The sequence below is a fragment of the Myripristis murdjan genome, chromosome 4, assembly GCF_902150065.1.
Source record: "Myripristis murdjan chromosome 4, fMyrMur1.1, whole genome shotgun sequence".
Taxonomy (NCBI): Eukaryota; Metazoa; Chordata; class Actinopteri; order Holocentriformes; family Holocentridae; genus Myripristis; species Myripristis murdjan.
The window spans coordinates 20,951,837-20,974,239 of record NC_043983.1 but is presented as its reverse complement, the minus strand read 5'-3'; the positions used below and the strand labels follow the sequence as shown (position 1 = coordinate 20,974,239).

Here is a 22,403-nt window from a genome sequence, read left to right as displayed (position 1 = left end):
TGTACAATTTCTTGCATTTTTTTCCTCCTTAGAATGACTTCTATTCAAGTCCACCCCACGCTGAAACTGTAGACAATGGGAATCTGTGATGTGACAGCCACACACACACACACACACACACACACACAGTCTCATCATGAGGACAGACTGTGAAGGACAAAGCGACCTGAATCACTCAAGCTCTGGGTAAACGAAAGATTAAAACTCTCCGGGCAGAAAAAAAAAAAAAATCTGTGTGGCAGACACAACAGTCGAGAGCTTGACTTGCAAATACACAGCGTGTGTGTATCTTTGAACTGTTTGCACTGGCAGACAGCAATGTAGACAGCTCGCCGGTAGACTTGCCGGTAAGCTCTCTGTCAGACAGGCACACTTATCGACCCAGAAATTAGGTTGTTTACCGAGACCAGCCTGAGGTGCGTCTTCAGCAGTTACTCCATAACGAAATAATTTTTGTCCATGAATATCAAAGAGGTAAGTCATTATGTAAAACCAAACAAGGTGGTTTAAAAACATCCAAAAGCAGGGGACATCTGCATCGATGTTTGAGAGAAATTTTCCAGATCTCATGAGACGATCTGTGACTCCAGTATACTAATATCTACCTCTGAGAATCCAGTCCAGTGCATTTCTGCTAATCCCCAGTTTATTCTCATAGGTTTTCAAAGCCATTTAAGTATACAGTATTGAATGGAATTGCTATGACCTGCAAAGCCCTGATGCACGCCACGTCCCCATCATCACTGCAGGGGAACGGGATCTTTACTGGGAATCTTCAGAGGACAAAATGATATCCTCACGTTAAATGCCATCACAGCGACATGCTGGCTGAATGCCTCCCTGTATACTCAGCCGTTCAGCTACACCATCTGCTGAAATTGCTGTATACAGAGCATCAGAATTCAATGGGAAATGAGCCTGTACTCTCACATATATTGATTTTTTTTTTTTTTTTTTTTTTTTTTTTTTTGTTCTTTAAAGCTGACAGCTCAGTATTGACCATGGCTGGTGGCTGTCTATATGAGCCATGTTTGCCGCAGGTCGCCTGCTGGCTCTTAAAGCTCCCACCAGGTCAGTCCTCATCTCTCTTAGTTCATCCCAGGATAGTGTGTGCTTTACTGGCACAATACAGGGATTTCACATTTTGCAAATGCTGCAAAACTGGGAAAATTAAATTGACCATAGATAAAAAATAAATAAATAAATAAAAATTTAAAAAAAATCAGAGAGCAACATGTATGTAGTGTTGTTCTTCCTGCAGGACTGACTTATTTCTCTTAACGTGAACCAGCGATTTAAGGAAATTAAATTTGCAGCTATATTTGTCTACTATAACTGGATTTTCAGAGCTTTTTGAAGGCTGGAAACACTGTTAAACTTCGTAATTGTGTTTATTTTGTCAAATCAGATCTGTGATTCTCTCATACCTATTACAGGGTAGTTAGAGATGATCAGGTTCTGATGGCTGTGCTTTTTGAATTTTGATAATAAGTGGGTATTGGTCTGCTCAGTTGTACCTTGTATTATTAGGTGTGATCCTTTAGACCTTAAATGTACTTTTGCGCAGCTCTGCATGCAGGACTGCTAATGAATGTTATTACAATTTTAAAAATGCCTTGACAAGGTAATAGGTGGAACCATCATTTCACTGTCATAGGGTAAAATGTAATTGGATCTAAGTTTGGAGCCAGGGTTATACTCAGAATATTATTTATTTATTTTTGTCAAAGGCCTAATGATATTAACCTTGCAAAGCCAAATAATCTCTCAAGTTCATTTCTTTTGACTTTCAAAACTGACCTGACAACTGAAGCGTTAGACAGGAAACCACAAAACGACCAGACCAATCAACATCTGTAACTCCAGGCATGATGACGGCAGGGAGAAGCTATGCTGAACTGGTAAACAAAAACAACAGGACATCACAGTAATTTTCCTTACAAAAATGGCAATAATCATGTACCAGCATGCTAGCATGCTTACCAATATACCCACTCACGGTCAATATCACAGCAGCTGCTGCTTGAAAAGCTTCAGCGCTCTCATGCTACAAATATGGATCGCTTGATTGGACGAGTTATCAAATGAACGATGGTTGAAAAACAGGATATGGATTTTTGCTGCTGTTTTTTTTTTTTTTTTTTTTTTTTTTTTTTAAGATTAAGGGAGAAAGAATAAGTTCAAAAACACTGATCATACACTGGAACTCTCTGTATTGAGAATGTGGATTTTTGCCACTGAAACCCCATTTGTTGATGTGCACATGCACAAAAGTCCAAATCTGTTGGGATGTATTCAGTTATGATAACAATTTACTGCCTATTCAGCAGCAGTCTTATGAATTACGGATTATTATCTAGAGCTGTGCTGTGGCTTTGTGTACTTGTGCACTAAGTGGTTAGCTAATCAGGGCGCTGATGGCAGAATCACGCTTAATAAAAACTCATTAAAAACCGTTTTACTGCAGATGAAATTGAAAAGCCCTTAAAGACGGAATGCACACAACATTCTCTGATTGGATCAACTTTTCTGCAGGGAGGTGCCTTACATGCAGAGAGGCTGTTTAGAGGGCTGTGTCATGTTTTATCGTGCTGGTGCATGAATGCATCATTGATGTAAAAGAGATTGATACACACAAGCACACACATAATGTCAAATAGAAGACTGTCTGTTCAGTTTCAGGGATTCAAGCTGCACTATAGCAATCCATTTAGAACAAATAATTTATATACTACATATTAATGGGTTTACTTCTCATTTTGCCAAACAATAACCTTCTTGAATTTGAGCTGAGTTGTGCTCATATCGCATTCTGTCTTTAAAGGAGCCCTCGAGACCTCTTTCAAACCAGTTCTTTTTCAAGGCCAAAAATGTTCACAAGTTTCTGTATCACGCCTCTCTGAGAACATCACGATGCAGTGATAAAAAAAAAAAAAAAAAAAAAAAAAATTAATTAGTACAAAGTCCATTTCGCAGATGTGAAAGTATTACACCCATTGTCCCAGACAGATGGGCCTGTCTTTGTTAGTTTCACATTCAGTATCTTCACTGACTTTGACAGTGTATGGAATCTATATAATTAAATGATGAGGAAAAAGAGGCAGACTGGGAGATCCAAGGACAAATATCTTTAGGTTTCCTTCCATGCTGTTTTCAGTGAAAAGTAAAAAAAAAAAAAAAAAAAAAAAAGGTCAGCATTTATGTTTATTCATATATATGTTGCAATGATGTGATTAACCCCACATTCATTCATATCTATTGCTGCGATGACCCAACGGAAATTCTGAAAAGCAATGCTTCTCATTCTTGTATGTACACAAAGTGTTTTTTATGAGTCCCAGTGCTATTTTCTTGCAGTTTGTAGAGATACATGATTCAGTGTTGTGCAGTGTAGTGAGGTTATTCCAACGGCATTTTACCTTTCAAATAATGGGAGACATGTATCGCAGTATGCGCACAGTGATACATTATGATGATAGTCTCTTATGCTTGAGTTTGAGCTATGTCCAGAAAATAACAAAATACACACACACACACACACACACACACACATGCAAACAGTTCATATTGTGAGGCAAGCTCACGGCTAGTTGTCACGTTTTAGTTAAATGTTTCTTCTTTGACCTCCATCAACTCAAATTAATTTTGATTACAGAACATTTAAGCAGGGTTAAGTCACTGATGGCGTCTTTTATGCCTTTTTATACAAAAGAAAATTACTTTAGTTTAAATTGAGGTAATTAAGTGGTTCTCAATCCTGATCCTGTGGAGCTGGAGTGATTTTCTATTCCAGGAGCAGGTTAAAGGCCCCCTCCAGGGATTTCATGACTTTTGTTGTTTTCAAAACTCTTTCTGAAACAGTTCACCTCAGAAGGATTATCTCACCAGGCACAGTGAGTCTCACGTGCACAGCAGATTAATCAGAGTCTGGATTCTCTCAGGTCCAGGTGAGACTTATTTCGATTGAGACGGTCACTGGTGGAGATAATCATACATCACTGAACTGCTTCACAAAGAGTTTTGAAAAGGACTGAGGTCATGAAATCACTGGTGGTGGGCTTGCATTCACCTGGTGTCTCAGGTATAAATCATGATTAGATGGTTAGAATGAGATCCTGCAGGACAGACACAGAGGTAACAGACTAGCTTTTCAGTGTATAGACCAGTACACTGAAGATGCCCCTTCAAAGACAGTCTGGATTACATGAAAAAATAACTGTGATAATATTTCAACAATTATTTATTGAGCCAACATTGTTATGAAGCTTCCTGATGGCCAAACTGAGATGGTAGCTTCTCTGACATTAACCAAATGAACTATCTGTCCTTTAAGGAGTGGTTTATGAGGTGACAGCATCCTGATATATGGTCATAATTTGCTAGCAATGGCATCATATGTGTACAAACACAGGTTGCTCTCTTTTTTATGCCTCCATGCCGGTGAGAGCGGCATTATGTTTTCAGGTTATCCATGCATACGTCTCATTCCCGTAAACGCAATATCTCAGGCACACCTTGAGGAAATTTCTATAAAATTGGCACAAATGTTCACTTAGACTCAAGGATAAGGTGATTAAATTTTGATGGTGTAAGGTCAAGGTCATTGTGACCTCTCAAAACATGTTTGGCCGGATCTCAATAATTCATATGTTACGGCAAAGTTTCACACAAATGTCTAATAGGATAAAATAATGAAGTCATGACATTTTATATCTAGCATGTCAAAGGTCAACCTCCCCATGATATCATAATATCATCAAAAAAAAACTTTTTCTGGCCATTATTCTGAACAATTTTACTTGATTTCCTCTCCCTAGATGACCACTAGGGCAGGGGACCTCCTGTCCCTCTGGTAGTCCACCACAAGCTCATCTATTTTACTGATTTTGAGAGCTTCAGGTGATTATTATTGCATCAGGTAACAAAGATCATGCACTGGAATCATGCCTGTAAATGTCATGATTACTTCCATTTTGCCAAAAAAAAATAAATAAATAAAAATTGAAAAATAAATAAAAAATACACTGAATACCTTTTATTAAATTCCTTCATGTCTTCATCATAAACAGCCTAATACATGAGTCTGGACAGACGTGGATGTAAACTGCAACTCAACGGGTTGGCGGAGGCATACAGCCTCAAGATAGAATTTCTAGATGATTTGCCAGCATTGGAAATGGCCATAGGAAGCCCTGCAAGGTTACTCCCCTCTCTTCTGAATTAGTGACTAACCTTTGTCGAATTGTTCATGGATCTTTAATCCAGCCTCAGACCTCTTTAATACAGTGGCACTCTAACAGGATTGGTTGTGGTAAACCCAGGGACGTAGCTGCCAGCTGTTACATCCCCCTGGTGGTGGGTCAGCGAACACAGGACTGGTTTGGCCCTGATGGGCGGAGCAGGGTGGGAGGGGATGCCTGGAAAGTATGATGATCTTCTTAGCTCAGTGCAGATTGCCGCGGTGAGAGGACAAGAGGGATGCTGAGTCCAAAAGTGCTTTAAATGTGGAGGACAAAGGGATATTTCACATAGTCCCAACCATTCCTGTGGTTTCTGTCATTCACTGTTTTGCTTTCTTCTTGCCTCTATTCTCATCCTCACACCTGGATTTTTGGGTTTGGCCAGTGTATATATATGGGTTGCTGATAGGACGGGGACAGGTGACTCACGATGGCCGTGGCTTTGGATGCAGTGTGGCTGAGGGTGAAGAACGTCTGTAAACAGAACGGACTCCTCATCTTATCGGTGTTGGCTGTGGTCATAGGATGTCTTTTGGGATTCTTCCTGAGGACACGGCGCCTCACAGAGCAGGTCAGTGTCTCTTTCCCTTGCCCACTTTAAAGCACTGACAAGTCATGTCTGCAGCAGATGGTGTTTGGGAGAGGTCAAACTTAGGAAATGAGATAGGGAAGCTTATGGAAACGCTAAAAGGTAACTTCACGCGAGAATAATTTCCCCATCCGCAACAGCTGTGGAGCGTAGGACCTAGTAACAGCTATTAAAGTCCCTCCCTATGCTCCTCCCCACTCCATTCCCTCCTTTCACCCTGACCCACTGAGGTCACCAGGCTGATCTATGACTCATGTTGAGTGGTAACTCAAACCGTCATTTGCTGTAATTAGTCAGCAAAAGTCAAGTAAAAATTGTCACATAAAGCTATTACAATTTTGAAATAACGAAAAAATGGATTTTACAACAACTGGAGGCCTCACATTATTAAGACAGACGAGTTAGGTTTTTTTCATGGGCAGCCAAGAATAATCTAAAAAATCATGAGTATTCAGAAATCAGATTTGCTCTTATTTTCAGGGTAATTCAGTCGACAGCGCCTCTGACCTAAATAAACACTACACATCACATCTCTCACTTCCGTTGAGTAGCAGGTGCTGGCTCCCACTTCAAACACAGTGTAAGATCTTGGAACAATTCTGTATTACATTTTGCACAGGTAAACAAGTTGAAAACATGTTCTTTCAGTGTAATTGTTTCAAGGAGCCATTTTCAGCCACGCTCTTTGTCATCCTGAAAAGTGATGTCAGCCCAGACAACACAAATTCACTAAACCAACCTAACCTTTGCCAAAGTGATCTTTGCAGCCTTGTAAAAATGACTCTTAAGTTTTCAGCTGCATTCATGAAAACACAATTTTTTCTTGGTACAACTTATGGTTTATTGATATTGCTCCTGATTATGGCATCAATCTAATGCTTATGAACTCCAGATTGCTCAGTTTCAATGCATGCATTGCTAGAACAACAGAATTATGTAGAAGATAGAAGATTTCATAATTTTAGATTTTTTTGATTTTTGGAGTTGGATTTTTTGAGTTGTATTCCAGACTAAGAGGCTGGATCCATAGGGGAAAAATGAGAGATCGGATCATTCAAGTGACCACTCCTCCATTTCAGATTGTAAAAAATATTCCCTGCAGATGGTTTGTTATTGGCTTCAGTATTTTTTGGAGGTGCATGAGTTTCAAATGTGTCATGGCTGTCTTTATGGTTGTGAAGATATATTGATGGACACATAAAAAACAATGCATAGACAAACTTAAGAAGTAGAGGTTTCAATTTTGCAGTAACACACTGAGGTGAATGCAGATCCCAGCTCTGACACAGTGCTCCAGATACAGCACCAAGCCGCTTTATTGAGGGGTTCCATACAAAAAAAAAAACACGCAGCCTCTTCTTTCACATCACTCCTCTTCAACTAAAGCTCTATCATATTCTCAAATAGGCCTAAAAATAGACAGTAGGCCCTTTACTCTCACAATGGAGGATTACAATCCAATCAAACAAATGCTTGTTCTAATTGTACATCAAACAAGAGTGGCTCTCAGAGTGACACATTAAGAGACACACTGCAGTTAGAGACCTCTGTGGTTTCAGACAAATTATGGGAGGCTATTGTGTTATAGAGTTGAGGGCCTAAAGTGGGAGACCAGGCAGCCTGTGTGAGTGTGTGTGTGTGTGCGTTTGTGTGAGTGAGTGAGAGAGAGAGAGAGAGAGAGAGAGAGAGAGAGAGAGAAAGAGAGAGAGAGAGAGAGAGAGAGAGAGAGAGAGAGAGAGCATACATTCCCTCAGACTATTAGCAGCTACTCTTTAATTTTCTCTCCTATTTTTTGGGGATTACTTTCATCGCAAAGACATTTTGTAGATGCAGATAAGCACACTGATCTTTCAGGGCCAAAACAAACAAATGTGCACTGATAGTAAAAGTGCTAGAACCTGTAACTTGTACAAATTTGTGATACTACAATCCAGTATTTTTAGGTCATGATGATGGTGTGCTCGGAGGGTTAGAGGTGTTTTACAGAAAGAAACTCTGGAAGGAGAAAGAGGAACAAACCAAATGCATCCAAGAAAAAACAATCTTCACACACTCCAGCGTAGAATAGGAGCAGAACCCTTGGTTATTTAGTAAACATGCCACCTGCTCTTTACATACAGGGTCCATGAGATATATCTGCTCTTGAAACACACTGTTGTTGTTTTTTATTGACTGTGCAGCCTTGGCTGAAGAAGAAGAAGTCTTTTTACCAAATTCAAAGGATCCTGCTCCTCTTCTACGACTGAGTGTGTGAAGGTGGTTGTTGAATGCATTTGACAGTCAACAGTTTGAACATGAGAAAATAAAGTAGGAATTCTAAATGTTCAGATGAAAGTATGTATGAATTAGCAAAATCAGCAGTTGTGCATACAAAAATGAGCTGATATTCACACAAACAGGTGGATAGGGCAGAATGTTGAGAATGTGTCTGAGCATACAGACAAGCATTGTTTGAATGAAAAATTGCCATGCACTTTGCAGATACATTGCATTTACAGAAGGAGGAGTGGAACATGAAGTGTTGGATTCATGTACTACTAGCTGACCACCTTGTCACAAAAACACCAGATGGAGGTCCTGCACATGCACAGAAGCAAAGACAATGTGTACATAGATGTCATTATCAGCATCCTAATCAGAGCATATATGTGGATGAAAGAGTCAGACTCACGTTTTGTACAGTGTAGCACACGCTCTGTCATCAAACATTCGTTTGCTTCTCCAAGCCTTCATCTATTTTCATTGTATTTTTGTGGCTGTTTACATTTTTGGGGGATAATTTCTGTCTTTTACCCTTAGCTCAGTCTGTTTTTGGCTAGAATCCCATCTTACACATTGGATTATACTGAACATGAATGTTGCATAAATGATCCCGCCATTCAGCTCACCTCCCAGAGAAATCACAGCAGACTTTGTGCAACTGTGTGTTATCTTGTCAGAGCAGAGACAACCCTTTTAAAAACAAGCAGAAGAACTGAACTTCATTGACTTTGGCATGACGAGTGTTGGGAAAGCTGCTCTGAAGTGGTAACTAACAAAACAACTGTCTAAAGTTTCATGACTTAAGTTGAACTCCATAAAAAAATACCAAGGCCATCAAAATGACGCTACAATGACATCTAAGCTACCCTGTGATAAATGTTAGTGTGGAATTTTGTTAAGACTTACACATAGAATTACAAAGGAAGTCTGACGCTGCAGTATGCAAATATCACGCACACTGGGACAAGGTTGGAATGCAAACCTGCTCGGGCAAAGATTGTGGGTCACTGCACAAACGTGGCCACATACATAATATGCATGCAAGAGCATATTTTATGTATATGTATGCAAGTCTCGAAAACAGATTTTAAAACGTGGAAACAAATCACACCTTGTAAACATAAAATATAGTCACTCATAAGAGGTTGTTTCCATAACAAGTGGGAGTTACGACAGAAACTTGGCTTCAGAGGGTTTGTGATTTACTGACTGGTGATTTCCAGTGAGCTTGTTGTACAGTTCACTCTGCAGCCCCCAGTGTCATTTGAAAGTGATACTGACGGAAAACAAATTATCAAATCAAATGAATTGTCTTTATTGAAAAGTGTTGGCCACATAAAAAAAGAGGCCTCTGTTCTCCTCATGTTGGATAGCAGCTTGTGAGTGGATAAAATGAGACAGGAGACTGGGAAGAGATAGAAAAAAGAAATAAGACAGTAAAGCTGGAATATATCAACTAATGGATGCATACATTTCATCTCAATATCACTAATTAATACACACATCATTAAACATGCTAGAATGTAGATTATCATATTATTATCAATAGTGTTGGAGCTATTTGCAGATCTATTTGTCCATTAGTGGAAATCTGTTGGGAGTGGGAGAGAGGGAGAAAGAGTGGATGACACGCAGCAAAGAGCCTGAGCCAGAATCAAATCCAGGCCGCTGCAATAACAACATGTGGTGTGAGCTCTAACAGGTAGACCACCAGCATGGCCCCCTTTGGAGTCACCTATTTCAATTTTAAATCCTGAGTCCTTAAATCCTTAATAGCTGAGAACTGAACGCTCACAGTAAACAACTCCCAGGTACTGAGCACGTCACACAAGAAAAGCAGTGCTGAAATGAGTTGGAGCAGAAAAGGCCAAGTTTTGCCTGCTGGCAGCAACAGCATGTTGATGTTTATGTCCTTGAGCAACCAGAATAGATCTATTTGTGCTGTTTGTTTGTCTCAGCCATCTGAAAGGATGTGGACTCTCCTTGAAACCATGTGGTCACTCGGACACACATGGAGGACAGTCATTCACAAGCCCATCATAATTTCCACTAGGCTGTGTGGACTCAAGCCTGTAAGCACTAATGGCTTGGGAGACTCAACTCAACAAAGTACTAAATAACTCTTTGCCTGAAACACTTTGCATTGGGGTTCTCAAATTCCAACATCGCATGACTTTCATATTCGATGTTGTGTATCTTTTTTTGTGCTATTTTCATGCCTTTGATTTTTCTGCGACCTCAGGAAGTGTGACAGAGATTGAGAAGTTGATTAAAACCTGTTTTCCTCTTTGTCTTGTTCAGAATTGTGCTTCTGAATTCGTTCAATCAGTCCCTCTAGTTTGCAAGCAGGACCTGAGCAGCTCTGAAACAATGTGGAGACTCATCATGATTGAAAGCAGCTCTCATTGTACACCTTTAACAATGGAGCATGCTGACCTAAAATGCTTTTCTGATGCTGTAAAGGTGAAATCAGAGAGGATACAGGGGAGAGGGAGAGGTGTAACTCAGGTCAAAATGAATGAGAGGCGATTTCCTCAATTAGTTAGCCCAAAAAACTTATTCGAACTGTGAACATAACTCAGTTACTTTCTAAAAATTCAATAAGCTGAAATGTGATGTACATATTATGCATTGGCATTATCACAAGAAAATTCATCCCTTTCACAACACAGAAGATAGGTTTGCACCAAAATGTTTATTAATGCAGCCATTTAATTATAAGAGACCTATGTCATCAAATTGCACCCTTTCAAAAAGATCCACAGAAGAGCAGTCTTGAGTTAAAGATGCTGCAATGTTTGCTGAGATTAGACATATTTCAAATGCGTTGCTCACTGAACCGTCTCTCTTCCCATCAGTGAAATTCCCTCTCGAAATTCTATTTACTCTTCCTCCACTGAGAGGTCAGGTCAGAGGTCAGGCTCAGCTGCAGAACAACAACCATGTTTATCTCCGTGCTCAAAGCACTGAGCATTTGTATGTGTGCGTGCTTCAATGTCACAGCTGACTTGTCTGATGTGTCAAGTTGAAGGTTTGGGACTGGAGAGACACTCAGGAAGCAAGCTGCAGAGACCTGCAACACTAACGGAGATCAGAACAGCAACCATGGGTGGCTGGCTGGTCTTACGCTCAATCTTCTACATGTAAACACTGATAAAGACAGCCACCACCTACTATTAGCAGGCCACTTTTATGCTCGGGCTGAATTTTTGTCCAAGTGGCAACCATCCTCCACTTGTTCACAAACCTTGGCCACATTGTTTGGTGGATACCCAAATTTCATTTTACCAGCCATTCACACTTTTTGACACTTTTGTATGTATTGGCATTTTTTTGCCTTTAAACATTGAAACCCAAGAAATCTGACACTGATCCAGCATCACTTGTCTGACCTTTAAATGCAGAATTTAAATAATTGCAAATTGCAGTTCTGGTATTTATATATTTAGTTAGTTAATTAGTTATACAATTTTTTTCTAATTTGCTTATCACCTTTTTTACTCCATGTTTTTGAAAGAAATCAAGTGCTCAGGTGTTTTGTGCAGGTTTCAAAGGGTTACTTGCTTACAGTTTTATTTATTTGTTTTGTGACAAATGACTAATTTATTTAAGTGCCCCTTATCTGACACATGATTCAGCTGAGTGAGCAGTACATTGTCATGCTCTGTTCTTTTCCTCTCCCATCCTTTCACCTCCTTTCATTAAATAACTGTTTTTTTCTTTGGCATTTCAACTATGTTTTCATTGTTTGTATTTCCACATTTATGCATATGCTTATGCATAAATGTGGTCAGTGTGTGCCTTTTAAAGGTGAATTTACGTTTCTAGAGATGCTTTCACAAGGTCAGTGGGTTTTCTGTGCGTAGTGATGCTGATGTCATACAATTGAGGTATAACAATGTGCAGTTGCAGGAAACACTTTTTTAAAGACGAATGATCATCCATCCTTTTGTTGGTTGCCTGTAATTTATTTTCCTTATGTGATTTCTTTGCATTCAGTTTGACATTACTGTATTAAACTGCACACACAGTGCCACTATTGCCATATGTGGTAAAAGCAATAGTCTTGTTACATGATTTACAGGTTTACGTGACAGTGGAATAAACTGACAACTCCCCATAATAAAGCAGACTGAATAACCTATTATCTCAGTTTCCACAGAGAAATGTGGAAATTGGAATTTTAATTGAATTTATTGAGTTGAATTTATTGAAAGGATAGCCCCTTGAGATGTAGCATTTCATTTTCAAGGAGGTCCAATAGACACAAATACAAAACACTTTGCCTGAAAACACACACAAACCCACACTTTTTTTCCTGCCTTGCCACTATCAGATTTCACCAAAACAATTACAGCCGCGCCTCTGCATTATCACACCATGGCAATGGCAGCTATGGGCCATTATCTACTGGAAATGAAAACTCCAGGCTTCCGGCACTACTTTACAGGCACCGGTTGGAAATGAGAGGACACAGGCGGCTGTTCCCGGCAACCTGATGTTTTTGGATGAGAATGTGGAGCGACCACTGATGATGTTTTCCACTGTAAAAATTTTAAATTATAGCCAACCAGTTTGGTGTGTACAAAAACAAAGACATATACATACTTCTGTAATCATTGATGTGGGTTTACCTAGATCTAGGCTACCTAGATTAGACTCTCTCCATGAGAAATAAGGTTATTTCTTACAGTAGTTCATTCTTGGGGTTCTCACTTTGCAGGAACCCCACTTGGTAGTCCTTGTATGTTAAATATGTTGGTAGAATGAGGGTTAAGCTTGAGATTACAATAGGGTTAAGGTTATAATTATATTACAACAGTTCAGCTAAGCTGGGTAAAGGCTTTGGTCATAGTAAAAAAAAAAAAAAAAGGAAAAGAAACTTCAAAGTAGAAATATTTTTGGTGTGAGTTGGGAATTGAGTTCATGACAAATGTGTGCAACCATCCACCAACCCACCTCCATGTTGTTACTTTGCATTCTTTGCAACCTGATTTTAGTTGTGCCTTCTTCTTATAATCCTTTTGTGGGCGCTATGTCTCATGTTTCTTGCATGGAGTTATGTCCATTTCAGACAATGTCCTCATTTTACAATATCTGAGGAGGAGATGTAACTATCCTTTTATAGCCAATGCTCAAGAACATATGAAGATTATTGTATCAAGTATTGTATCAATAATTGCACCAGTATGTTTGTGTGTCATTTCAGTACATGTGTACATTTACAGTACATTTTACACATTTCAGTTACTCCCTTTTGGAAAAAAATGTTTATTGCATCTGAATTTTAAAGAAGGGACATTTCATGTTTAGAGTGAAATAGTTGCTGGCATGCTGGGTGTAAAATCCTGGTATTTGTTGAGGACCTTCGTGATGCTTTGTCAGATTCTTGTACTCCATGTTGTGTTACACTTGACTGGTAAAAACTGTCAAACTCTGGTTGCTCTGTTGACTGGTTCTTTGGAAACAGCTGCACTTGCCCCTCATACCACAAACATACACACACAGGCACAAACACACACACACACAAACACACATACAGAAACATCAGCGCAAGATGAACACACCGCACACAAACATTCTCTGCTGGCTGTATGCAAGTGCTGATCCTGCTCTTATAGAGCAAACTAAGCTCTCCCCGCTTAATGCCGTACAGAAAAGCTCTTTAGCTGTCATTATGCACCGGCCTTGCTCTGTCCCTCAGTTCACGGTTCCCCTCCATCTCCACTGACATTCCTAACCTTAAATTCACTTCCATCTCTACACAGTATGCACCTTCTACACTGTTATTATAGGGATCAGATGTTGTTTTCAGATGTGAACTGATATCTAAATGTTGTTGGAGACAATATAGGCACAACCTCCTCTGTAGGTGCACAATGAGCTGCTGATAGGCAGATAGACAGACAGACAGACAGCTGAGACATTGACATGGGAACAGCAGGCAAAGGATGTTGCTTCTTGTGTCTTGTGTTGTAGTTGTGATGATTTTCATTTCTTGAGAAAAAAACATTAAAACTCGATGTCAAAGTATTATCTCAGCCAGGTGGCAGCCTAGAGGAGATTGTGTGTTTGGTCCTGTGTGTGCATGTGTGTGCAAAAAGTTTGTTTTGGCTACTTCTGCTCTCTCTCTTCATTTACTAGCTTGCTCAGCCACGACTGCTCTCTCTCTCTCTCTCTCTCTCTCTCTCTCTCTCTCTCTCTCTCTCTCTCTCTCCCTCTCTTTTCCAGGGTTGATACATGGCAGTCCCTGATTTCATTCACTGTCTAGCTCGCTTGACCATCGCTGATCTCTTCCTCTTCTCTCTTTCTCTTCTCACACTTCTGGATCACTACGCTGCTCCCTCACTTAATTCACTGTCTAGCTCGTCGTTTTTGTATCCTGTTGTGGCTGTGTTTGCTTTGTTTTGAGTTTTTTTTTGTTTGTTTGTTTGTTTGTTTTAAGATCTTATAAAATACAGAGCTGACCGACAAAGTCAACAGAACGCAGAGCAGAAACATGCTGTTGAAAGTGTCAGAGCAAAATAGGTGCTTTTGAGAGAGAGCGAGAAAAAGAGAAAGAGACCCTCAGTAGCAATTTTGAATTTTGCTTTTAATTTGTGCTCTTTTTGAAGTGGTTTCTGCTGAAAGCCATACGACCTCTGGCAAAGAGACAGAAATAGCTGTAACAAGCCATCAGCTCTTGACCCCTGGTACAATGTGTTTCATAAAGTCAAACATACAGGGAGAAAAAGAAAGGCTAAACTCAAGGCTTTGGGAGTTTTATGACATGTTTTCTATATTGTGCTGTATTATATTTGAATTAAACAGCATTTTAATTTGTAATTTGAAAAGTGTCTGACAATATAATTGGCTGCTGAGTCTCTCCTGAGCACATCGGGTGGCCTGTTCAGAAAAGGGGAAATACGCCTGGCAGACATCTGCACCCTACTGAGTACACTCTTCTAGTTGTTATGGACAAACTGTGCAACTGGAAAGGTGTTCATTGGACAAATGTCCTGAAATTTAGTCTGATAAGTAGAGTTTTTAAGAGATGGCACGAACAAGGCATACAAAGGGCTCCAAGAAATCATTCAAATGTTTATGTGCTGAGTTAAGTATTTGTCATCCACATCACTCTCACTCTTGATTTAACTCATGTTGACAGACCTACCAAAGCAGATGGTAAGTCAAGTGATCTTCGGGCAAAAAAATAAATATTCACTGAAAAATGTCCTTTGATAGCATCAAGAGCTGAGCAGAACTGGAAGCCACATGAACCAGGAAGGTCTAAAATAAGGTTTACAGCAACTGGATTTATTGTGAATACGATATTGAAGCTAAGAATTGCACACATCAGTACTTCATGTTGTTATGGTATGCCTATTCACCTTCAGACAAACTAGGTCTGATCATGGAAGTTGTGGACTATCAGGATTAGTTTTAACCAGCTGAAGTCCACCATTCACTAAAGGACAAACAATTTGACTGCCGAAAAGGCGCCATCAAAGATACAAAGCACAATGCTGGGATAGTACAGATGGCTAAAGATTAAGACTGCTAGTGCTGCCAGTTAATAAGAACTTAAGATGAATATAGCAGGGTGATCCCAGTGGCGCATCCCATGTATCAAGGCTAAGTCTCAGTTTTGAATCACACCTGGGCCCCTTGCTGCATGTCACCCCCACACACACACCCCTACCCCACACCCCCCACTGACCTTGCAGTCCTTCACTATTGTCACAACAGCAATTATAGCAGATGAATGCCAGAAAAAAAAAAAAAAAAATCTTAATATGAATATAACATCAACAACATGAAATGGTACAGTACTGCTCTGCTATGGCTTGATGAAACACTGATGTTAGCAGATTATTATCAATTTCATAGATACAACCATTCAGTTCAGTTAACATAGCTTCTTATTTGGACCTTTTGGATTAATTTGTTTGTTATCTCTGCTTATGATTCAACAATACAAGAGGATAGTTTTGCTGTATATATTTTATCAGTGATACATAGGTAATCTCTGCACCCTCTCAGCTGCAGAGGTTATGTAGTGATGTTGTGAGAATTGCTCAGGCCTGCAATGCAGTCTGACACACTTATTGATGGCAGTGACCAGATGTTCTGAATATTCTGTATTTCACTGACAACAATGAGGAGTGAGACAAATGCTCTTACAGCTTTGTCACACTTAAATAATGTTCTGAGCATGGCACACAAGATGCCAGCCTTACAATGAGCAGAAGACCCTGTTTACACTCTGGTTTTGTGTCTCATTCTTATCTGGTACCCCCAGCTGTTGATGTTCCAGCAGGCCAAGACTGCTGGTGATGTCGTCTTGAATTCTGGGTACACAAGTTGTTTTCCATTTCTTCGTTCCCAAATGCCATCTGCCTTGCCGTTTTGTAAGCTGACAGTTTACAAAATTTCCCTTACTCTGTTACTTTTCGAGGAAACATTTTATGGCACGCTGCTTTTGTTCTGTTACATAAGCATTTTTTGTCACCTATTTACTGAAAGTTTAAAACATCGGTGTTAAACATGATGAAGGTTAAATGTGGTAAAAGATTAAGAATAAATAAATAAACTCAGGAATTGGACTGGACTTTTTTTAGGCCAAGTCTAAGTCATTTTGTGGTGTTGCAGCATCAAAATTTATGAAATTGTGATGTCACCAATCTACACAAAATGCCCCACACAAAATTTCCCCAGTCATTAAAATGAGTTACAGGAATCTATCATGTAACATTCAGTATTTTGGTAGTGATTATCACTGCTTCAAGTCTTTTGCCCTTATTACCATGGGAAATATGAATTTTGGAATTTATTTGCATTCTTTTGTGTAAGATTGGTGATGTATCTGTGAACTGCTTCCTTCACACCTTTCCACAAGTTTTCAGTGGGAATCAGGTTGATCTTTTGCTTTGGCTGTCATGCATTTTTTTCTCAGGAGTGGCTCCCCTGTGGCCGTTCTGGCATAAATTGCACTTTCAGCCAAGGAACTTTATATGAACAGTTCTTGGGGTCTTGATCAGGTCAAGCTACCTGCTCTAGGATGAGTATGGGCGGATACATAATTTATCCATTTCTTAATCACATACTTTAGAAACTGTTTTATGTGCGTCCTGAGATTTGTGCCCCTGCACAATTCTGTTGTTGAACACTAAATTCCCTTGGACTTGATGCTTTCTGGTTTGCCATCAACTGTCATTTGCAGAAGTATAGCCATATCTTTCGCTCTAAATCATGCCCAGTAAATTGAATCGGCTCTAGACATAACTAAATTTTGAGTGTCTCTGGAACTGAGTTTGTCTGACACTGTCTGACTCACAACATATATTTTTCATCTTTTATTCATTTGTCAATAATTGTAGTCTTTTTACTAACAACTCCATATAAAAAAAGGACATCAACCATTTAAAATATGTAATATTGTTATTGGTTATATGGATTTAGGTGCTATGAAATTTGCAAAATAATTGCAGGGATAACACACAAATTTTGGTGCCCCTAAAGAAAGCTGAAATCTCAGTCAGTATTGCAAACAAAGGTGATGTGATTTAACCATTCTAGTGAGACAAGTCCGTGCAGGATTTCATAAAAATCATGAGTAGCAAAAAGAGAATTTCTTATTGCAGTACAATAAAGTTTTCTAAAATAGCCTCGGTCCAGTCTACGTTCAGAGGGAAGTGAGATGTTAAGTATAACCAGTCTAACCCACTGGCTGACTGGCAGTCTTCCAGTCAGCATGTGTGTGTGTGCGCGCATGCATACATGGGTGTGTGTACTGACACCTTCAGACTCAGCACAGGGCATCTCAGGGCAGGCATCCTGCACACCTGACCTGAGTCCTCAGAGGAGTTCAGGTGTTGAGCAGATTACTGTCCAGAGGCCATCAATTACATTATTGAAGAGAATGCTGCTAATAGATAAAAACATAATGCCCTCGTGGATTCATCAGTTTTACAGGTTTATGTGCTCGCCCTGCTGTATCAAGACAATATAAACTGTTCTCTGTCAGCGCAATGACATGTAGGTATGTATGTAGTATGTAGGTAGTATAGTCTGATTTGTGCAATTTACAGCACTGTGCATTGTGATGTAATCTCATGGGTGAGTGTTATAGTAGGTATATACAGCACTGGGCCACAGTGGGCGAGGCGATGTTCAGTCATTGTTCCATTCACCAATCACAGTGTAGAAAATAGGCCATATATCATGCCATTTCTCTAAAGGATGTCCTCTATTTTGTACCCTGATCCAGTGCCGATATATTATATCACTACATGAAAAATGTTTTTGTGAAATGGAAATGTTTGCTGAAATAGCAAATCTTGAGTCTTAAAATACAGACTACAGCACAAGAAGTCACAAGTAGAAAGCAGATCAACTCAAATCAAATCTGACTACAAAACTGGGTTAATTAGCATAATCTTTATTAACATGACTTGAATAAAAAAAACAACAACATCATTTTAGATCTCATGATGTGTAAAATGTTTTGCTACCTTCACATTCTCCATTTTAATATTTGAATAACATTCTTAGTCTTAGCAGTCACTTGAGTCAAACTCCAGTCCACCTGTTCACCTGTCCTGAACCAAGGCTGGAATACTAAATAGCTCGGGTGGTCAGAATTTACCATACCATTACTATGACATGACATTTATGCAAATCAACTACATTTAGTTCCTGAATTATGCAAATCTCTAAAATAATGTTTGAATTACACATCACATTGGTGAAAATTAACATGTTGGGAGAAGACAAAAGACAGAAGAAGACAGAAGACAAAAACCAAACAAAAGGGAAAGAAAATCAGCCCCACACATTGTGATTTCCTCCCAAAGTGTATAAATCTATTCATAACTTGAGAGTATAATACAGTGTGTGCAAATGACACTGTGCTGAATACAGTAGCTCAGTGTGTCAGCTGTCAGCCCATTCCCTGTCCCCTCATGCTCTGCTGACAAGTGCTCAGAGGACAGTTACAGTCCTGACCTCTGGGACGGATTAACAAACACTGACTCCTGCCGCAGACTAACTCAACCACGCTGCCACCATAGTGACGACTTAGGAGGAAAGAAGCTTTTTCAAACCGTTGTTACACTGCCAAACTCACTTTGACTGGGTGGGGAGATGACGTCTGCTTGGAAGGGGTGGGGCAGCACATTTGATAGAAAACAGCTGTCCATCAGTGCTCTGGATGGAGGCCAGTTTTAAACCTAGTGGACGCAGAGATGAATGCAAAAAAACTCTCCTCTGAATGCTGCCAAAACCCCAAACTCTTATATATTGTTAGATATGACAGTCTTTTCCCATCAGAAAAAAAGCTGTAGAAATCGTTTTTTTTTTTTTTTTTTTCCCTGCAAAATTGCTTCCCCTATTCATTTCTGTCAAATCTGATTTACTGCTCTTGTGTTTCGCAGTGGCTCTCTGCATTAGAGACAGCAAGGAAATACTTCACTTTAAAACTGTCTTGTACAGAAAGTTTGAAACGACTGCATAGACCCTTAGTCACACACACGGACACACACACAGCCACAGACTTACACACACAGCACTTAAAGACACACACTGAATTCTTGGATCTGCACCTTCAGCAGGCAAATCACACCTCCAGCGTGACTGTTCACTAATGAATGTTGTGGTGGATGATGAGCCTGACTCATTATTGCATGACAGGAACATGATAAGCATCATAAATCTAATTAAGGAGGCATCATAATTCAACAGTGGCAAAAATGGCAAGATAATCTGTTCTTTTGTGACGGAAGTCCAAGGATCTTGTGAAAATAGCAGGCATTGTGTGGCTTTCAAGTAATTATACTGCGCACTCATTTTGGTCAATTACTGCCCTCACTTTCACTTTCTGGTCAAAAGGGATAAGTTGTCAAGGCATTATCTACTAGGAGCATTTTCAGGGCAAGACATTATTGTTGCTAAGAAACGTGAAAGGGATGATGAAAGCAATTGTGCTCCACTGATGTGCTGACTTGAAGGATGTCATAAGAGTTATAGTCATTTAGTGTAAGGATTTATATTAGGCAGCATTTAAAGTTTTCCATCTCACAGAAGGGTTTGGTGCAGCTGCACTGGAACAGTACATTAACTTACTGAATGTACTTTTTTATATATGTATCAGTTGGTATGCTTGTGCAGCTTGACCACAAATTTTATATAGTGTTAGTACATAGTAACATCCAGAAGATAATACACTGTTACTGTGTAAAAGCGTGTAAATTCAAAAGTGCACAGTGTCACTAGAGGGAAGGTCATGGGTCACCCAAATTGCCAGGTTTCATCATTTAGTTAACATGAATATGAGGGACGAAAAATGACAAAACAATAAATAAATGAATAAATAAATAAATATGCATATAAATATATAAATGCATAAATAATTAAGGGGGTGAGGAGGCTGTAGTGGAGCGCCGACCGTGTGTGTGGGGGTGTGTGTGTGTTTCTTCGACTTTCGACGGGTCGATGTTTACATTAATGCCCTACTAGCTACTGTGTAAAATGCAATGGAAAGCGTTTTGAGAGCCATCGTCAGTGATTTAAGGTCACTGGCGAATGATGTGGTAAATCATGCACCCACCGACTACTTCCAGTAATCCGACTACACACACGGTCGGCGCTCCACTACAGCCTCCTCACCCCCCCGGTCGCCTGGTCGGCGCTCCACTACAACTCCTCCCTCCCTCCGGTTGGAGCCCCGCTAGCCCCCCAAAAATCTCCCAGTGTTGACGGGTTGACGTAACGTCGACGACGTGGAAAAGTCTGGCGTTGTTAATGCCCTAGTAGCTAGCTAGTCCACTGCTATCCACTACTACTGCCAGTCCAGGCAGTAGCAGTGGATAGGATCACACCCACAAACCAATCGTGCTTAAGACTAATGTAAGAACCGCCCACCTTATTAACATACGACACAGAAATACAGAAATAAATAAATGTGGAAATGTAGAAATACAGAAATAAATGTAAGAATAAATAAAGAAATAAATGTAGAAATAAATGTAGAAATAAAAGAAAGAATAAATAAATGAATAAATGTATAAATAAATAAAAGTATAAATAAATAAATGTAAAAATAAATATATAAATACACAAATGAATAAATAAATGTAGAAATAAATAAATAAATAAATAAATAAATAAATGTAAAAATAAATAAATAAATACATGCATAAATGTATAAATACACAAATAAATAAATAAATGCATGAATAAAAACAGAAATAAATAAATAAATAAATGTAGAAATATTTATTAATTTAATTATTTATGCATTTATATATTTATATGCGTATTTATTTATTTATTCATTTATTTATTGTTTTGTCATTTTTCGTCCCTCATACATGAATGATGTCACAAAACTCATGGCAGTGCGGTCAGTAAGATGGGTTTCTGGAAGTGTCACAACTTTTTATCGACTTTATGAACATGTACAGTTTGATCAGTGGTTTCTGTTTTACATCTAAGTTTGTCTTATCCTACCTCTTTTTATCTTTGTTAAATCTTTTGCGCACTTAAGCACTATATCGTAGTGACAACTTGTTGTTTCTCGATTTCTCTGATGTTTTTGTGTTCATATTTAAATTATTTTCCCTGTTGAAATGAAAAAAAAAAAAATGCATGAACATTGCTTCATTAGCTTTGTTAGCCACTAAAGGTTCTTGGTTAAGGTTAGGAAAACGTAATGGTTAACATTACAAAACTTTAGCAAGCTATTTGCTATTTGCAATATGAGCCAGTTAACATTAGCTAATGTAAGTCCTGTTGATTGTGTTATCCTCCACCCCATCCTCCTCCTATCACAAAGATTTTCACTCGCTTTATACTATACCATGAAACTTGAAAATATGACATTACAACATATCCTTAGTTTGCAGAAATATAAAATGCCAACATTTTTTCCTGGTGACTGTGCAGGATATAAAGGCCCCCGCTTCCCAACACAGCAGAAAAATGTTTTTTTCAGTAACACTAGCACTGTTGGACTCCAAGCAGGAGAACCAAAGTATGTATTTGATTTTCACCATGAATCACTCTCATGCCAAATAATCATAAATGACATGAAAAACAAGTACACTTCCTGTACAGTCCTGTGCCAAACCTGTGGCTTTGACATTTTATCAACTGGATGAGATTGCTGTCTATCAGCTGACCGAGCATAAGCACAGATAATAGCTTACTACATTCTTGAAAACTTTCTTGAAACAGTGCAGCATCCTTTACAGTGAAATCTCAGTGCTTGCTGTCTTATAATCATTATAACTTACTGTAGCTATACACTGTATACCACCATACTGTTATTACAG

The 22,403-nt window shown here is 39.1% G+C and overlaps 1 protein-coding gene across 1 annotated transcript in view; it reads left to right on the top strand.

Moving 5' to 3' along the window:
* The first annotated feature begins 5,473 nt into the window (after positions 1 to 5,473).
* The window catches only part of slc1a7b (solute carrier family 1 member 7b), a 35,665-nt gene continuing 18,735 nt past the window's right edge, over positions 5,474 to 22,403 (top strand). The window contains exon 1 of the mRNA XM_030050406.1: positions 5,474 to 5,811. Within this exon, the coding sequence (XP_029906266.1) occupies positions 5,671 to 5,811 (141 nt within the window). The 5' untranslated portion in view covers positions 5,474 to 5,670. The remainder of the gene's footprint in view (positions 5,812 to 22,403) is intronic.